Source organism: Ovis canadensis, chromosome 18 (genome assembly GCF_042477335.2).
Source record: "Ovis canadensis isolate MfBH-ARS-UI-01 breed Bighorn chromosome 18, ARS-UI_OviCan_v2, whole genome shotgun sequence".
Lineage (NCBI taxonomy): Eukaryota > Metazoa > Chordata > Mammalia > Artiodactyla > Bovidae > Ovis > Ovis canadensis.
This window is the reverse complement of record NC_091262.1, coordinates 80376840-80391746: the sequence shown is the minus strand read 5'-3', so window position 1 is coordinate 80391746 and position 14907 is coordinate 80376840. Positions and strand designations below refer to the sequence as shown.

Below are 14907 nucleotides of genomic sequence, written 5' to 3'. Positions count from 1 at the left end.
AAGGTAACGGACACACCTAGCACATCTCAACACTTCCTTGCGTCACTTCATTTTTGTTTTTTTCGGTAAGAACACTTAATATGAGATCTACCCTCTTAACAAATTCTGACGCACACAATACTGTACTGCTAACTACAGTCACTGCACTGTGCAGCAGGCCTCAGAATTTACTCACCTAGCATAACTGAGGGAGAAGGACATGGCACCCCACTCCAGTACTCTTGCCTGGAAAATCCCACGGACAGAGGAGCCTGGTGGGCTGCAGTCTATGGGGTTGCACAGGGTCGGACACGACTGAAGTGACTCAGCAGCAGCCACAGCAGCAACAGCAGCAGCATAACTGAAACTCTGCGACTAACTATGTGTGTGCTCAGTCGTGCCCAACTCTTTGCAACCCCATATGAACTGCGCCCGCCAGGCTCCTCCGTCCATGGAATGTTCCAGGCAAGAATACTGGAATGGGTTGCCATTTCTTACTCCAGGGGATCTTCCTGATCCAGGGATCAAACCTGAGTCTCCTGCATCAGCAGGCAGATTCTTTACCACTGCACCACCTGGGAAGCTCCAAATGAAACTTACACAAAATTAAAATTTAAAACAATCTCTGAGGTACTGAAAGTGGATTATAGTAATAGTTGCACAACATAGTAAATTAACTAAAAAAAAAAAAATCCCAGTGAATCGGACACTTACAACAGAGGGCGGGACGATACAATAATTTGACTGGATTAAGTGTGACGAGATAGTGGAAGACTTGGAGAAAGCTGTGCCAACCACCACCTCTCCACCTTTAGCGAGCACACGAATCACCCGGTGGTTCAGTTGCTCAGTCGTGTCCAACTCTTGTGACCCCGTGGACTGTAGCCCGTAGACGCTGGTGTCCATGGAATTTTCCAGGCAAGAATACTGGAGTGGGTTGCAATTTCCTTCTCCAGGGGATTTTCCTGACCCAGGGATCAAACTTGCATCTCTTGCACTGAAGGTGAATTCTCTACCAACTGAGTCAGGAGGAAAGCCCTTGAGTCACCTAGGGACTCCTGTGAAAGGCAGAGTTTGACTCGGTTAAGTCTGGAGTGGGACACAATTCTGAAGCCCAACAAGCTCCCAGGTGACAACACTGATGGTGCTGGTCTGCGAACCACACTTTGAAGGGTCCAGACGACTAGAGGAGCCTTCCAGTAAGCTGGGCTTAGTCGCTCAGTCTCTATGTGACCCCATGGACTGTAGCCCATCAGGCTCCTCTGTCCACCAGGATTCTCCAGGCAAGAATACTGGAGTGGGTTGCCATGCCCTCCTTCCAAAGGATCTTCCCAACCCACGGACTGAACTCAGGTCTCCCACATTGCAGGCAAATTCTTTACCATCTGAGCCACCAGGGAAGCCCAAAAAGTAGCTGAGAAATTGGGCTGAGATCTTGTCAAGAAAATCAGACACCAAGGGAACGTTTCATGCAAAGATGGGCTCAATAAAGGGCAGAAACGGTATGGACCTAACAGAAGCAGAAGATATTAAGAAGAGGTGGCAAGAATACACAGAAGAACTATACAAAAATGATCTTAATGACCCAGATAACCACGATGCTGTGATCACTCACCTAGAGCCAGATATCCTGGAGAGCGATGTTAAGTGGACCTTAGGAAGCATCACTGCGAACAAAGATAGTGGAGGTGATGGAATTCCAGCTGAGCTATTTCAAATCCTAAAAGATGATGCTGTGAAAGTGCTGCACTCAATATGTCAGGAAATTTGGAAAACTCAGCAGTAGCCATCAGACTAGAAAAGGTCAGTTTTCATTTCAATCCCAGAGAAGGCAATGCCAAAGAATGTTCAAACTACCATACAATTGTATTCATCTCACATGCTAGCGAAGTAATGTTCAAAATTCTCCAAGCTAGGCTTCAACAGTACCTGAACCGAGAATGTCTAGATATTCAAGCTGGATTTAGAAAAGGGAGAAGAACCAGAGATCAAATTGCCAACATCCATTTACTCATAGAAGAAGCAAGAGTTACAGAAAAGCATCTACTTCTGGTTCATTGACTACGCTACAGCCTTTGACAGTATGGACCACAACAAACTCTAGAAAATCCTTAAGAGATAGGAATATCAGACACCTTATCTCTGCCACCTGAGAAACCTGTAGACAGGTCAAGAAACAACAGTTAGAATAGGACATGGAACAAGACTGGTTCAAAACTGAGAAAGGAGTATGTCAAGGCTGCATATTGTCACCTTGCTTATTTAACTTCTATGCAGAGTACATCATGCGAAATGCTGGGCTGGATGAAGCACAAGCTGGAATCAAGATTGCCGGAAGAAATACCAATAACCTCAGATATGATGACACCACCCTTATTGCAGAGACTGAAAAGGAACTAAAGAGCCTCTTGATGAAGATGAAAGAGGAGAGTGAAAAAGCTGGCTTAAAGCTCAACATTCAAAAAACTAAAATCATGGTATCCGATCCCATCACTTCATGGCAAATAGCTGGGAAAACAATGGAAACAGTGACAGACTTTATTTTCTTGGGCTCCAAAACTACTGCAGCCATGAAATTAAAAGACGCTTGCTCCTTGGAAGAAAAGCTATGACAAACCTAGACAGTGTATTAAAAGCAGAGACACTACTTTGTCGACAAAGATCAGTATAGTCCAAGCCATGGTTTACCAGTAGTCATGTACAGATGTGAGAGCTGGACCGTAGTGAACGCTGAGTGCTGAAGAACTGATGCTTTTTAACTGTGGTGTTGGAGAAGACTCTTGAGTCCCTTGGACTGCTAGGAGATCAAACCAGTCAATCCTAAAGGAAATCAAGCCTGAATATTCACCAGAAGGACTGATGCTGAAGCTGAAGCTCCAATTCTCTGGCCACCTGACATGAAGAGCTGAGTCACTGGAAAAGACCCTGATGCTGGGAAAGACTGAAGGCAGGAGGGGAAGGGGACAACAGATGATAAAGTGGTTGGATGCCACCACTGACTCAATGGACATGCATCTGAGCAAACTCTGGGAGATACTGAAGGACAGGGAAGCCTGGCATGCTGCCATCCATGGGGTCACAAAGAGTTGGACAGGACTGAGCGACTGAACAACAACAAGCTGCCCCAAACAAAGAACCTGCAGGGAGTGGGTGGGGCCCAGAAAGGGTTCTCCCTTCCTTTTTCAGGATGGCGGGAATAACAACACGACTGCTGCAGAACTGGATTTACTCAGGGCTAGGACAGAGTGTGTGGGCAAAGGGGGTCAGAACTATTAGTCACAGCGTTTAAGAAAGGAGTGTGCTGGAGAGAGCAGCAGGGTGGCAGGAGTTAGAGTCACTGAGAAGTGAAGCAAAGTGGGGAGAGTCCAATGAGGGCTGCGTGACACAATCTGATGGCGTGAGTCCTGGAAGAGGATAACACTCCAGGAACTGTAAGGACTAACTAAAACAGGACTAATCATTCCTGCAGAGGCAGTATCAAAAGAATGAAAATACAGTAAAATTAAAAAAACAACAACTTTCAAAAAATCATACTGAAAGTTCTAGAAGCTAGGATATATCCAACATTTAAACTGTCACTCACTAAGGAAGATAATCCTGTCCTCCCAAGACCTGCACAAGCTTCAACCCTCAGGAGCTGCTCAGCACTTTCAGGAGGAGCCATCAAATGCCACATCCTTAGGCACTGGGCTCCCAGGTCCCTCGTTCAGAATCCTCTCCATCTTCTGCCCGCCCACCCATCCGAATTCAGTTCAAATGTAACCTGTTAAGACCTAAGTTCCCACTGCACTTGAGACAAGGAAATATCACACTGTAACCATCTGCTCCAGGATCCAACAGAAACGCAGCCCACCTCGTGGGGCAGTGCTGCGCCTCTCCCTCCATCTAGGGCAGCGAGGGCCGAGAACCACGAGGACGAGGAAACGCAGCACACAGACCCGCCGACACAGGCTCCTGGACTCAGCAGCTGAGCAAACACCACCCGCCAGAGGCGCCACACAGACCGCTTCACGGAGCGAGGTGTCACCCGAGAGAAGACACCAGCTACCTCCTCACATTTAATCACACACAATACTCTAAAGGCGGCAAGCCAAGATTATCTGATCAGGATGCTTAAAACTTTCTGTACCATGGACTCCTCATAGTAACGTTTTTAATACAGAAGAGTATAAAGGAGGGACTTCCCTGGTGGTCCAGGGGTTAAGAATCTGCCTGTGACACAGGAGACATGGATTCAACCCTTGATCTGGGAACTAAGATCCCAGACGCCCCATGGCAACTAAGCCCGTGAGCCACAACTCCCAAGCCCACGAGCTCTAAACCCCACGCTCCACAAGAGAAGCCACTGCAACGAGAAGCCCACACGCCACCACCAGGGCGAAGTCCACGTGCGGCAGCAAAGAGCCTGCGCGGCGCAACGAAGACTCAAAAGCAGGCAAATTGGTTATATTAACACGGTAACACTATAGTAAACAAACTTAGGATTTTTAAGGTTTATTTCACACTGAATAACGGGTTCTAGTAGCAGGTCCACTAACTGCTGTGATTGCCAAGAAGTGATGAGTATATGCGATATGCAAACACCTGTGATTTTCACTGGCGATAAAGTCACAGGTCTGTCACTGTGTGATTTGTTGCCCATGTCCATAACTGAAGAACACAGTAAAACTCAGTTACAAGTTCAGTTAGAAATAAAGATGTAAAACATTCCTTCCCATCTAGGTTGACACACCTGCTAAATTCTAAGCAGATTAAGAAGCCCCAGGGAGTTCCCCGGCAGCCCAGGCGTTAGGACTCTGTGTCCTCAGTGCCAAGGGCCTGGGGTTCAATCCCTGGCCAGGGAACTAAGACCCTGCAGGCCTCACACTGTAGCTGTAAAAGAGAAAAGCGCCTGTAAGTGAACACTGTCTAGAACAGCAGACACCATGCATCTCGCCACTATCCGTTCATCAATCACATCACCTAGTTACGGCCATGTTGGGCCAGGGACCATGTCTTATTTGTCTTTGGGCTTACAGGTCCGATACATGTTAGATGAATGAACAAGCCATTTATCATCCTACTGGACTGTGAGCTCCCTGACCACAGAGGTTCAGTCTCAACAACAATGGAGAGCAGGCACTGGAATCTTGAAAGAGTGTGAATATCTTGTCTCCTTGGTTGGATGATAATCCTCCTGGGTTCAGGGATCAACTCACACGTCTTTGAGTTCCCAGAGTCAAGTATACTGCTTCTCACATAAAACCACTCAAAAAAAATTTTTTTTGACAGCACCATGCAGCATGTGGAATCTTTGTTTCCCAACCAGAGATCAAACCCACATCCTCTGCAGTGCAAACTCGGAGTCTTAACCACTGGACCCACCAAGAAAGCCCCCAAAACCACTCAAACATTTATTAAATGAAACATTAAGATAAGACAGAGCCTCTGAAACAAAAATTAGAGAATGAGCACCTGGACCAGTTTTGTTGTAGCAGGAACACACATACATACACACACACACACCCCACCCTACCCCACCCCACCCCCTGCAACGGTGAGCCTGGCTATGAACCAACTGACGGAAAAACAGCTTAATGTCACAGGGATAAACTACAATGTGGCTACTTGAAAATATGTGAAAAATATTCCCATTCTTAATTTAAAAATATAAAAACCTTAAAAATTCCTTCCTCATGAACGGTTCTTGCTTCTTTCTCATAAAAACCTACAGTTCCAAGTACATTTTCCTACTGCTACAAAACAAGATTAAATGTGGCACAAGACTTCTCTGGTGGCCCAGTGGACAAGAACCCGCCTGCCAACGCCGAGGACACTGGTTGGCTCCCTGATCCCGGAAGATTCCACACACCGCGGAGCAACTACACCCGTGCACCACAGCTGAGCCTGAGCTCTGCAAGAAGAGAGGCCGCTGCAACCAGACGCCTGAGCACTGCACAGAAGAACAGCCCCTGCTCACGGCAGGAAGAGAGAGCAGCAGAGGCCCAGCACAGGCAAAGAATTAAGATGGGAAGCAAAGAGACTGACTACATTGCAAAGCAACTATACTAAATAAAAGACAAAGCAGAACAATATGATTTTTTTAATGTAGCACAGGCTGATTTGACTTGTTTTTAGTATTAATACAATCTACCCTACTGTTTAAAATTCCATACTACAAAACAGAACCGACATTAGTCAGTTTACAAACTACCAATTGTCAGAGAAGCAGTGAAGTTGGTAAAAATGCTGAAAGGTAAGACTGGGGGGCAGGATAAACTAGGAGACTGCGACTGACATATACACACTACCAAATATACAGCTAATTAGAGACCTCTTATATAGCACAGGGAACTCTACTCAATACTCTGTGATGGCCTATCTGGGAAAAGAATCTAAAAAACAGTGGATACATGCGTAACACATCCATTTTGCTGAATATCTGAAACAAAGTACTATAAGCCAACTATGGTGATGGTGAAGTCGCTCAGTCGTGTCCGACTCTTTGTGACCCCATGGACTGTAGCCTACCAGGCTCCTCAGTCCATGGGATTTTCCAGGCAAGAACACTGGAGTGGATTGCCATTTCCTTCTCCAGGGGATCTTCCTGACCCAGGGATCAAACCTGGGTCTTTGGCATGGTAGGCAGACACTTTACCGTCTGAGCATAATAAGTGAGTGGAAAGGGATAGAAAAAGTAAGAGTAACTGCCAGCTAAGGGTCAATCAGAAATGAAGACAAAGCATTTCTGAAATTAGAAATATAAGGCTAAAAACTTTTTTTATTTTTTGGAATTCACAAAAATGTGATCTGTACACAACATTTCAGGACAAATCATCTATTTGAAATCCAACTCAGAATTCTTCCACTAGGCTAAGAAACACTCCTCCACTTCACCCTCGCCCCAAATTCCACCGGATTCGTGTACTGCTCACGCCGTGTGCCAAGCAATCATCAAGAAAAAATACCAGCTCCGTACAGATAGCAAGTTTCTTAATTTACCTTCACGTCACCCACAAGAGATAGTAGTAACTTGTATATAGCAATTCAGCAAAAAACGCTTGATGAATGAGGATTTTTATTTTTCAAAACAAGACATATCTTGAACTCTATTATGAAAAACAGATGTCAAATGTTCAGAGGATAATCTGTCACTGATACTCTCAATTTTAAATGCACTGAAAATTAAAATTGAGAATATCTACCAAATAAAGTTATTTCTATTTTTGATGTCTACTCCTAAATAACAAATAGGACCACATTTCATATTTCTGCACAAACTAACCTAGCTGAGATATAAATTAAAATGGTCTCTCAGACAATACCAGACTATGAAAATCTTTACATTTACTTCGGTTCTTTAGACCTATAGCCAAGCCAGTCAGCGACAAAATCCACTACATTTTGATTCTTGCTCAAGTTTTTACCAGAGTACAATAAACACTTAAAGTTACTAGATGATTAACTCAATGATAATACACAAAGGTGATGTAAGTTTCTTGAGGGCATAGACTTTGTCTACACCCAGCACTGACTCGATGGACATGTGTTTGAACAAACTCTTGGAGAGAGTGGAGGACAGGGGAGACTGGCATGCTGCAGTCCATGGGGTCTCGAAGAGCTGATGTGACCTAGCGACCGAACGACAACAGAAACAGACCTAGCACCACGTATCTGAGAGGTGTGCCCAAAAATACCTGCTGAAAGGATGACACTCACCCTAGCTCCCGGCTCTCACTGACACGCTCTGGGAGCGTCGTCCCACAGCTCACATCCACCCATGAGCCTCTCCAAGTACCAGCACCATCCTCCTCTTCAAGGCCAAGGGAACCAAGGTATCATGCGCAAGTTTCTCAAGCCTGCTTTAGGCGACAAACTAACATGCTTTCCCCTCAGTATAGATGATTCTACAATCAAATAAATTAATCTTTATATGAATACTTCGGAAGTCATTAAGTGGCCCTTAATGGGGAAAAAAAAAGATTTCCATCCAATTCCATACGTGCCCTACTAAATGAAGTATAACATTTCTCAAAGTGAATTTGATATAAAAAAATTCTGAACTTCTAAGCCTCTTCTAAATAATAAATGGGGAGCAGAATGGTGTGAAAATACAAATGGGGAGAAGGGTGTGAACATGACCTTCTTTAGAGCAATCTAGTATCTAAAACTCAGGAATCGAACCTGTCTCCCCCACATTGCAGGCAGCCACTTTACCGTCTGAGCCATCAGGGAAGCCACAGTATCTAACACTAGTCTGTGGATAAAAAGCTGTGACAGGCATGTAGTCCACCCTCCCACACTGAAGCCCCGGTCACCAGCAGGCGGTCCTGCAGTCTTTGACAAAGAGACTTTGCTATTTCCTATACGGAACACTCACTGTCTCTCAAGTCAACCCATAACTCTCCTGGATAACTCCATCTCAAAAAACATTTTGGCGATTATTATTAACTGACCTTCTGACCCCAGCTTCATCTCAGCATGGTGAGTACCCAAGCTTTTTCCAGCAATAAAGACCCAGGATCACTGTATGTTCAACCTGCTTTCACTACACATCCCACTCCTCCCAATTCTCATTCAAAAAGTAGGCAATGAATCCAAGTGAGGAAGACATTTCCCTAATACAAAGACAAATTTTCATTCAAAACTCATTGAGCACAGAATCATACAATCTTAAGAACTGAAAAGGCCTTGTATGTGTGTTAGTCGCTTAGTCCGACTCTTTGTGACCCCATGGACTGCAGCCCGCCAGGCTCCTCTGTCCACAGAATCCTCCAGGCAAGAATACTGGAGTGGGTTGCCATTTCCTTCTCCAGGGGATCTTCCCGAACCAAGGATCGAACCCTGGCCTCCTGAACTGCAGGCAGATTCTTTACTGAAAAGGCCTTGGACACCATCTAATTCTACTTTTTCATCTCTTGTAGGAATTGTTTCAACCTCTGGACAGTACATCTATGGCCCAGAATCTTAAGATGGCGGGCAAAATGTAAAGGCTCTTTGCTTTGAATATTAAGTAGTTCTGTGTGTAGCTTTAAAAACTTATTTGATTCCATTTAAAAGGAGGAGGACTTCCTTGGTGGCCCAGTGGTTAAGAATCTGCCTGCCAATGCAGGGCAGAGATGTGGGTTCATCCCTGGTCTGGGAAGATTGCCCCCACACTGTAAGCCTCCAAGCCGCAAGTACTAAAGCCCGCGCTCTGCGAAAAGAGGAGGAGGAGAAGCCAGAGCACCACAGCTAGAAAGCAGCCTTGCTTAAAGCAATTAGAGAAAGTCTGTGCACAGCAACAGAGGCCCAGAGCAACCATAAACAAACCAATATTTTACAGGGGGGTTGGGAAGGCATAAATTAGGATAAACAAGGTCCTCCACAGAGAACTAGATTCAATAGCCTATAATAAGCCATAATGGAAAAGGATATGAAAAAGTATATAGACATAAATGTATAACTGAATCACTTTGCTGTATACCAGAAACTAATGCTGCTGAGTCGCTTCAGTCGTGTCTGACCCTGTGCGACCCCACAGACGGCAGCCCATCAGGCTCCCCTGTCCCTGGGATTCCCCAGGCAAGAACACTGGAGTGGGTTGCCATTTCCTTCTCCAATGGATGAAAGGGAAAAGTGAAAGTGAAGTCGCTCAGTCGTGTCCAACTCTTAGTGATTCCATGGACTGCAGCCCACCAGGCTCCTCTGTCCATGGGATTTTCCAGGCAAGAGTACTGGAGTGGGGTGCCGTTGGCTTCTCCGACCAGAAACTAATACAACACTGCAAATCAATTATGCTTCAATAAAATATTTGTTAAAAATTTGAAAAGTTGTCTGACAGCACATAGGTCTGGTAGGTAACATGGTTTGACAGAAGCAAATCAAAAGTAACCTACACCATTTGGCCGCTTTCCACCACTTTACTCTTGCTACATAATTTCCCAGTTAGAGAGAGATAAATTTGTTACCAACTAACAATAATTTACATTTACATCTCTTGAGGGGACTTCCTTGGTGGCCCAGTGGCTAAGACTGGTAGCTCTCAATGTAGGGGGTCCGAGATGTGATCCCTCATCAGGGAACTAGATCCCACGGGCTGCAACTGAGAGCTCACAGGTTGCGACACGCCACGGTGAAGATGGAAGACCCAGTCTGTTGCAACTAAAACCGGTGCAGCCAAATAAACAATAAATAAAAAGAAATATGAAAAAGTACTTTCAGCTTTTAATAAAATAAAATGTCTTTTGGGAATCCCTGGGCAGTCCAGTGGTTAGGACTCGGCTCTTTCACTGCCGGAAACCTGAGTTCAATCCCTGATCAGGAAACTAAGAATCTGTAAGCTGTCTAGTCCAGCAAAAAAAAAAAAAAAAAAAGTTTTGTTTTTTTTTAAATTGAAAAAAATAAAATAAAAATGTCTTTTAAAAGATATGAGCTACTACAGATACCTGGTAATTTGGGGCCTGAAACTGAATACATCTTCCAGCACCTAAAGATCTTTCTTTAAACTACTGTATGCGGCTGCATCAGGTCTTAGCTGCCACACGCAGGATCCTCTGTTGCTGTGCATGGGCTTCTCTCTAGTTGTGGCACGAAGGCTAAGTTGCTCCAGTTCATGTGGGATCTTAGTTCCTGGACCAGGGATTGAACCCAGGGCCCCTGCATTGCCAGGCATATTCTTAACCACTTGACTACTAGGGAAGTCACTAAAGATCTTTTTAAAGTAGGACATAGATGGACATGGACACTTTTCCCAGTCATTCACTCAACAAATTTAACTGCAGGGGTCTACTTCATGTAGGACGACAGAGAAAACAGAAAGACATCCTATTCTAAGAGAGCTTTGTTTCTAGAAGAGATAGAGAATTACAAATTGAGAAAAGTTCTAGAAAGACAAAGTATAGGATGCTATAAAAACATATGATGGGGAAAACTGATCTAGACTGGGAATTCAAAGAAGGATATGCTGAGAAGTGATGCTTAAGTAGGGATCTGAGTGGTGGCATTCTCATTTATGCTAAAACAGATCTCCATAAAATCAGAGTTGGTACAACAAGCCCAGTACCTTGGCATCTGTATCCTAAAACCTCTTTTTTAAAAAAAGAAACCAAAGAATGCCATAAAGAAAGCTAGTAGCTGAAAATTCTTGGAGAGAAGGGTAGGGTCTCACTTGTCTTTGGGTATCCCACATTACCGTGCCGAGTAGAATTATTATCATAGTAGTCGCTTAAATCTTTGCTGAAACAATGAGTTTACCCTCAGTATTAAATCAGTGTCCATATTATTTTTAGTTCAACAAAATAAATTTATAAAACTAGATGTTTTCACACAAGAAACCCTACTCGGAACTTTGGTTCCAAAAAGAAATGACGCTTCATTTACCTAACAGGATTGCAAGATTCAATAAGCTTACACAGGGCAAAATGCTGGGGTAAATTCTGAAAACCAAAAAGCTAGATTGGTCTCTTCTCACTGAGACAGCTGCTTAGATTCAGTTGTGCTTCTTTGTCATGAATTCTTTACCTCAAGAAAAAAAACTGATTCACAGTTTGCACATCCTCTCTAGCCTTGGCTTTCTCCAAAGGGGTGAGACTCCATAAACTGAAGGTCCCTTTCAGCTCTAGCAACTGACCTGTGTTTTCAAGAGGCCAAGATCACACTCCTCAGCTTAGGTCTTTGACTACCTCCTCATCTACTCTCTCTCTCCAGGACTCCACCCCTGCTTTCAGGAATGACAGTACAGAGTTCACAATTTAAGGTTTTTAAAAGACCCGGTTTTGCAGCAGTGTGCATGGACCTAGGGAATATTACACTTGTTGACGTAAGTCAGAAAGAGACAAATGTTGTATGACATCACATATTATATGTGGAATCTAAAAAATAATACAAACAAACATCTATGTAAAACATAAACAGACTCACAGATAAAACAAACTAGCAGTTACCAAAGGGAAGAGGGAAGGTGGAAGGAGCGAGTTATGGGTACAGGATGAGAGATACAAACGATGCATAAAATAAACAGGAAACAAGAATATACTGTATGGCACAGGGAATTACAGCCATTATCTTATACTTTTAATGGAGCATCATCTGTAAAAATACTGAATCACTACACCTTACACCTGAAACTAATATTATACTATAAACCAACTATACTTTAATAACATAAAAGATCCAGTCAGATTTAAGTTGAATGTATTCATCCAATTTAAATCTTCTAAATTATGTAAATGATCTGATTAACTGTTGTAAAACTTTATATGCCCCAAAGAAAAAATTTTTAAAGAGTCAAAACAACGAAATGTCAAAAACAGATTTATAACTCCTAACCCCAAAAAGTAAAATTTGAAGTTTTTAAATTAAGGTTTAATCCACCTTTAATTAAGGTTTTTAATTAAGGAAAAGAATCTGCCATATTTTAAAATCAGAAACAGAGTCATAAAAACAATCACTTATACTCAGAAATAAAAATAAATGCAAACTCATTCATGGACATGCTTTTTAAAAAAAATTACAGTGGCCAGAAAAGAGCTTAAATGTCCAACATATAATGCAAATGTATCTACAAGATATTACCACATGAAAATGAAATTTTACAGAAAAGTTAATGTGCTCAAGTAAATTACACAGCTGAAGGCAAATTTATATGTTTAAGATTTGTCTTGTTTAAAATAATTTTTTGTGTAGTTTTGAAAAGATCTCCTAATTCATCCTTCATTGAGTAGGACTAAAAGTAGGCACCATTATGATACTTCCAGGCAAGAGACCTATTTTTATGATGCAAACCAGAGCTACCAGGTACAGATACAGCTTGCCACTAGAATGCTTCAGAAATAGTATACTTTAAAAGAAAAAAAATTTTTTTAAGGTAATGTCTACACTAGTAACTTAATATATTTAGCTTTTAGGCACTTAAAAAATTTTTTGTAAATCAATTTAATAACTTAAAATTCTAAACTTATTTTCAGAGAAAAAGCTGATCCTTTCAGTCACTGCATCAATGTTAAGATAAACGCTCCTGTTTGACAGATGCTCTTGACACTTATTTGAACTGTATTTTACACCTACTGAATGTTTCAGGCCTTTAAAGTTCATTATAGTCATAATACTAAAAATCACAACAGCTGTACTGAAATACTCTCTTTTAAAGAGCTGCAGATGGAAGTTAAGTAACTCGTCAAAGGTCACCCAACAAGTCAGTGACAAAGATGAGGGCAGGACTAAAAACTTCAACTCCTAGACTACTAACTACTTCAGACTTCTCCAATTCTACAAGAGAACAAAGTCAAGCGATTTACCTCCAGTAATTTATAACAGGATACCTCAAACACAGAAGTACACTTAGCGCAAACACTAACAGGCAGGCTCACCTGGAACAAATGAGACAACCTGCTCCACCGAGATACCACTGCCACATTCCTAGATCTTGTAACCAAGCAAAACCCACTGCTTCTGGATACAGTATATCCGGGGAAACGTTCACCCATCAATACATACAATTTATTTTCACACTAACTGACCATTTATAAATTAATCTGTTAACACCTTTTCCCACGCCCAGGTGCTGGCGGGGACGGCAGGGGCATTAATTTCCTCATTTTTCCAAGAGTCAACTCCCAGACGGCGTATCTCGAAAGTAAGCAGTTCTCAATGAGAACACAGTTATGTAGCCAATGAAAGAAAAGTTCTAATAAGTTGCTTCTTTCAAAGAGATACTTTAAGAGGATGATTACATGCTTTCGAGAATTACTGTTAAAATCGCCCGCCCAGAATAATGGTTCTTGTGAAGCAGCTTTTAAGGCATACCCTCCCTTGCTAGGCACATACAGTCTGACTTGTTGGACGAGGATGGATCTGGGCACGCTCATACAGCATCCCTAGGAACCAGCTCAGTTCACTGAAAACATCTCCTCCACTCCCAAGTGTGGTCCTCAGCCCTTTCCATACTGTAAGGGACAAGATGAGCCCTACCTTAACAATCTCTCAGGAGGAAGGTTCCCTCCGCGGAGACAAGTGACAGCCGGCCTCCCTCGGATGATTTTTCTTTTTTTTGGAAACGGCCAAGTGTTAACAGCCGAAGAGGCTCCTAGTGAGTGGCGGTGCGGCAGCAGGTGAGGCGGCCCTTGGTGCCGAGCCGGTCCATTTCTGACCGAGTCCTCCGCCTCCCGGCCGGGTTCCGCCTTACAGATCTGCGCCCAGCCGCCCCTGGTCTCTCACTCAGAGCCGGACTCGCAACCCTCCCCGGGAGGCGAGGCGGCCCGAGCCGCGACCAGACGGCCACCCCACCTCTTCCGGGGACTCGCAGGCCCGGCTCCCCGGCCGTGTCAAAACCTGACAGACCCTGCCGGAGGGGCGGCAGCCGGCCCCACACGTTCCCGGGGGCCTCCCGGGCCGAGCCCCGCACCCCGCGGCCCCTCGCCACCGCCCCCGCCGCCCTCCTCCTCCCGAATCCCCCCTTCCTCAGGAGCACTCCGGTGGAGTTACCGGCCCACTCCAAAGTGAGAGCGGCGGCCACCCCGGCCCCCCGCTGTCACCGCCCTGCCCCCGGCCTCTGCCCACGCCGGGGCCAAGTCCCGCTGGCGCCCCGGTCGGTACCTTGCGGACCCCCTTGTAGATATAGAAGTAGAGCTCCCGGCCCACATTGAAGCAGAGGCGGTCGCCGTTGCCAGACTGGTCGTTGAGGTTTACGAAGGAGACGCGGACAGGGTTAGAGCCCTGCGAGTTGAAGGGCACCCGGTTGGGCCGGCTGTACTCCGAGTGCGGCAGCAGCTTGTACAGACCTTCCCGGGTGGTGAATTGGGTCTTAATCTCGTTCATCTCCTTCCCTCCTCCCTCCGTCGCCATCTTGGAAAGCAGCGTTCATCCTGCCCTAAGTGCCCGGATCACGCCCACTGCGCAGGCGCCGTCCCGGGGCTCTCGCTCTTCCCTCCCTCCCCCCACGCCCCCGCCCCTTCCTTCTGGCCCCTCCCA

At 44.5% G+C, this 14907-nt stretch overlaps 1 protein-coding gene across 10 annotated transcripts in view; it reads right to left on the bottom strand.

The window, feature by feature from the left end:
* The window catches only part of WDR20 (WD repeat domain 20), a 66535-nt gene extending 51664 nt beyond the window's left edge, over window positions 1-14871 (bottom strand). For 4 of the 10 annotated variants that reach the window (XR_011250308.1, XM_069559534.1, XM_069559541.1 and 1 more), the window contains exon 1: window positions 14533-14815. Coding sequence is in view for 7 of the 10 variants with exons in the window: in XM_069559534.1 (XP_069415635.1) it covers window positions 14533-14781 (249 nt within the window). In the remaining 3 variants the exon portion in view is untranslated. Of the gene's footprint in view, window positions 1-14532 lie in introns of all 10 variants that reach the window. The other 6 variants (XM_069559539.1, XM_069559544.1, XM_069559533.1 and 3 more) reach the window with 3 other exon arrangements.
* Between the last annotated feature and the right edge of the window lie 36 nt (window positions 14872-14907).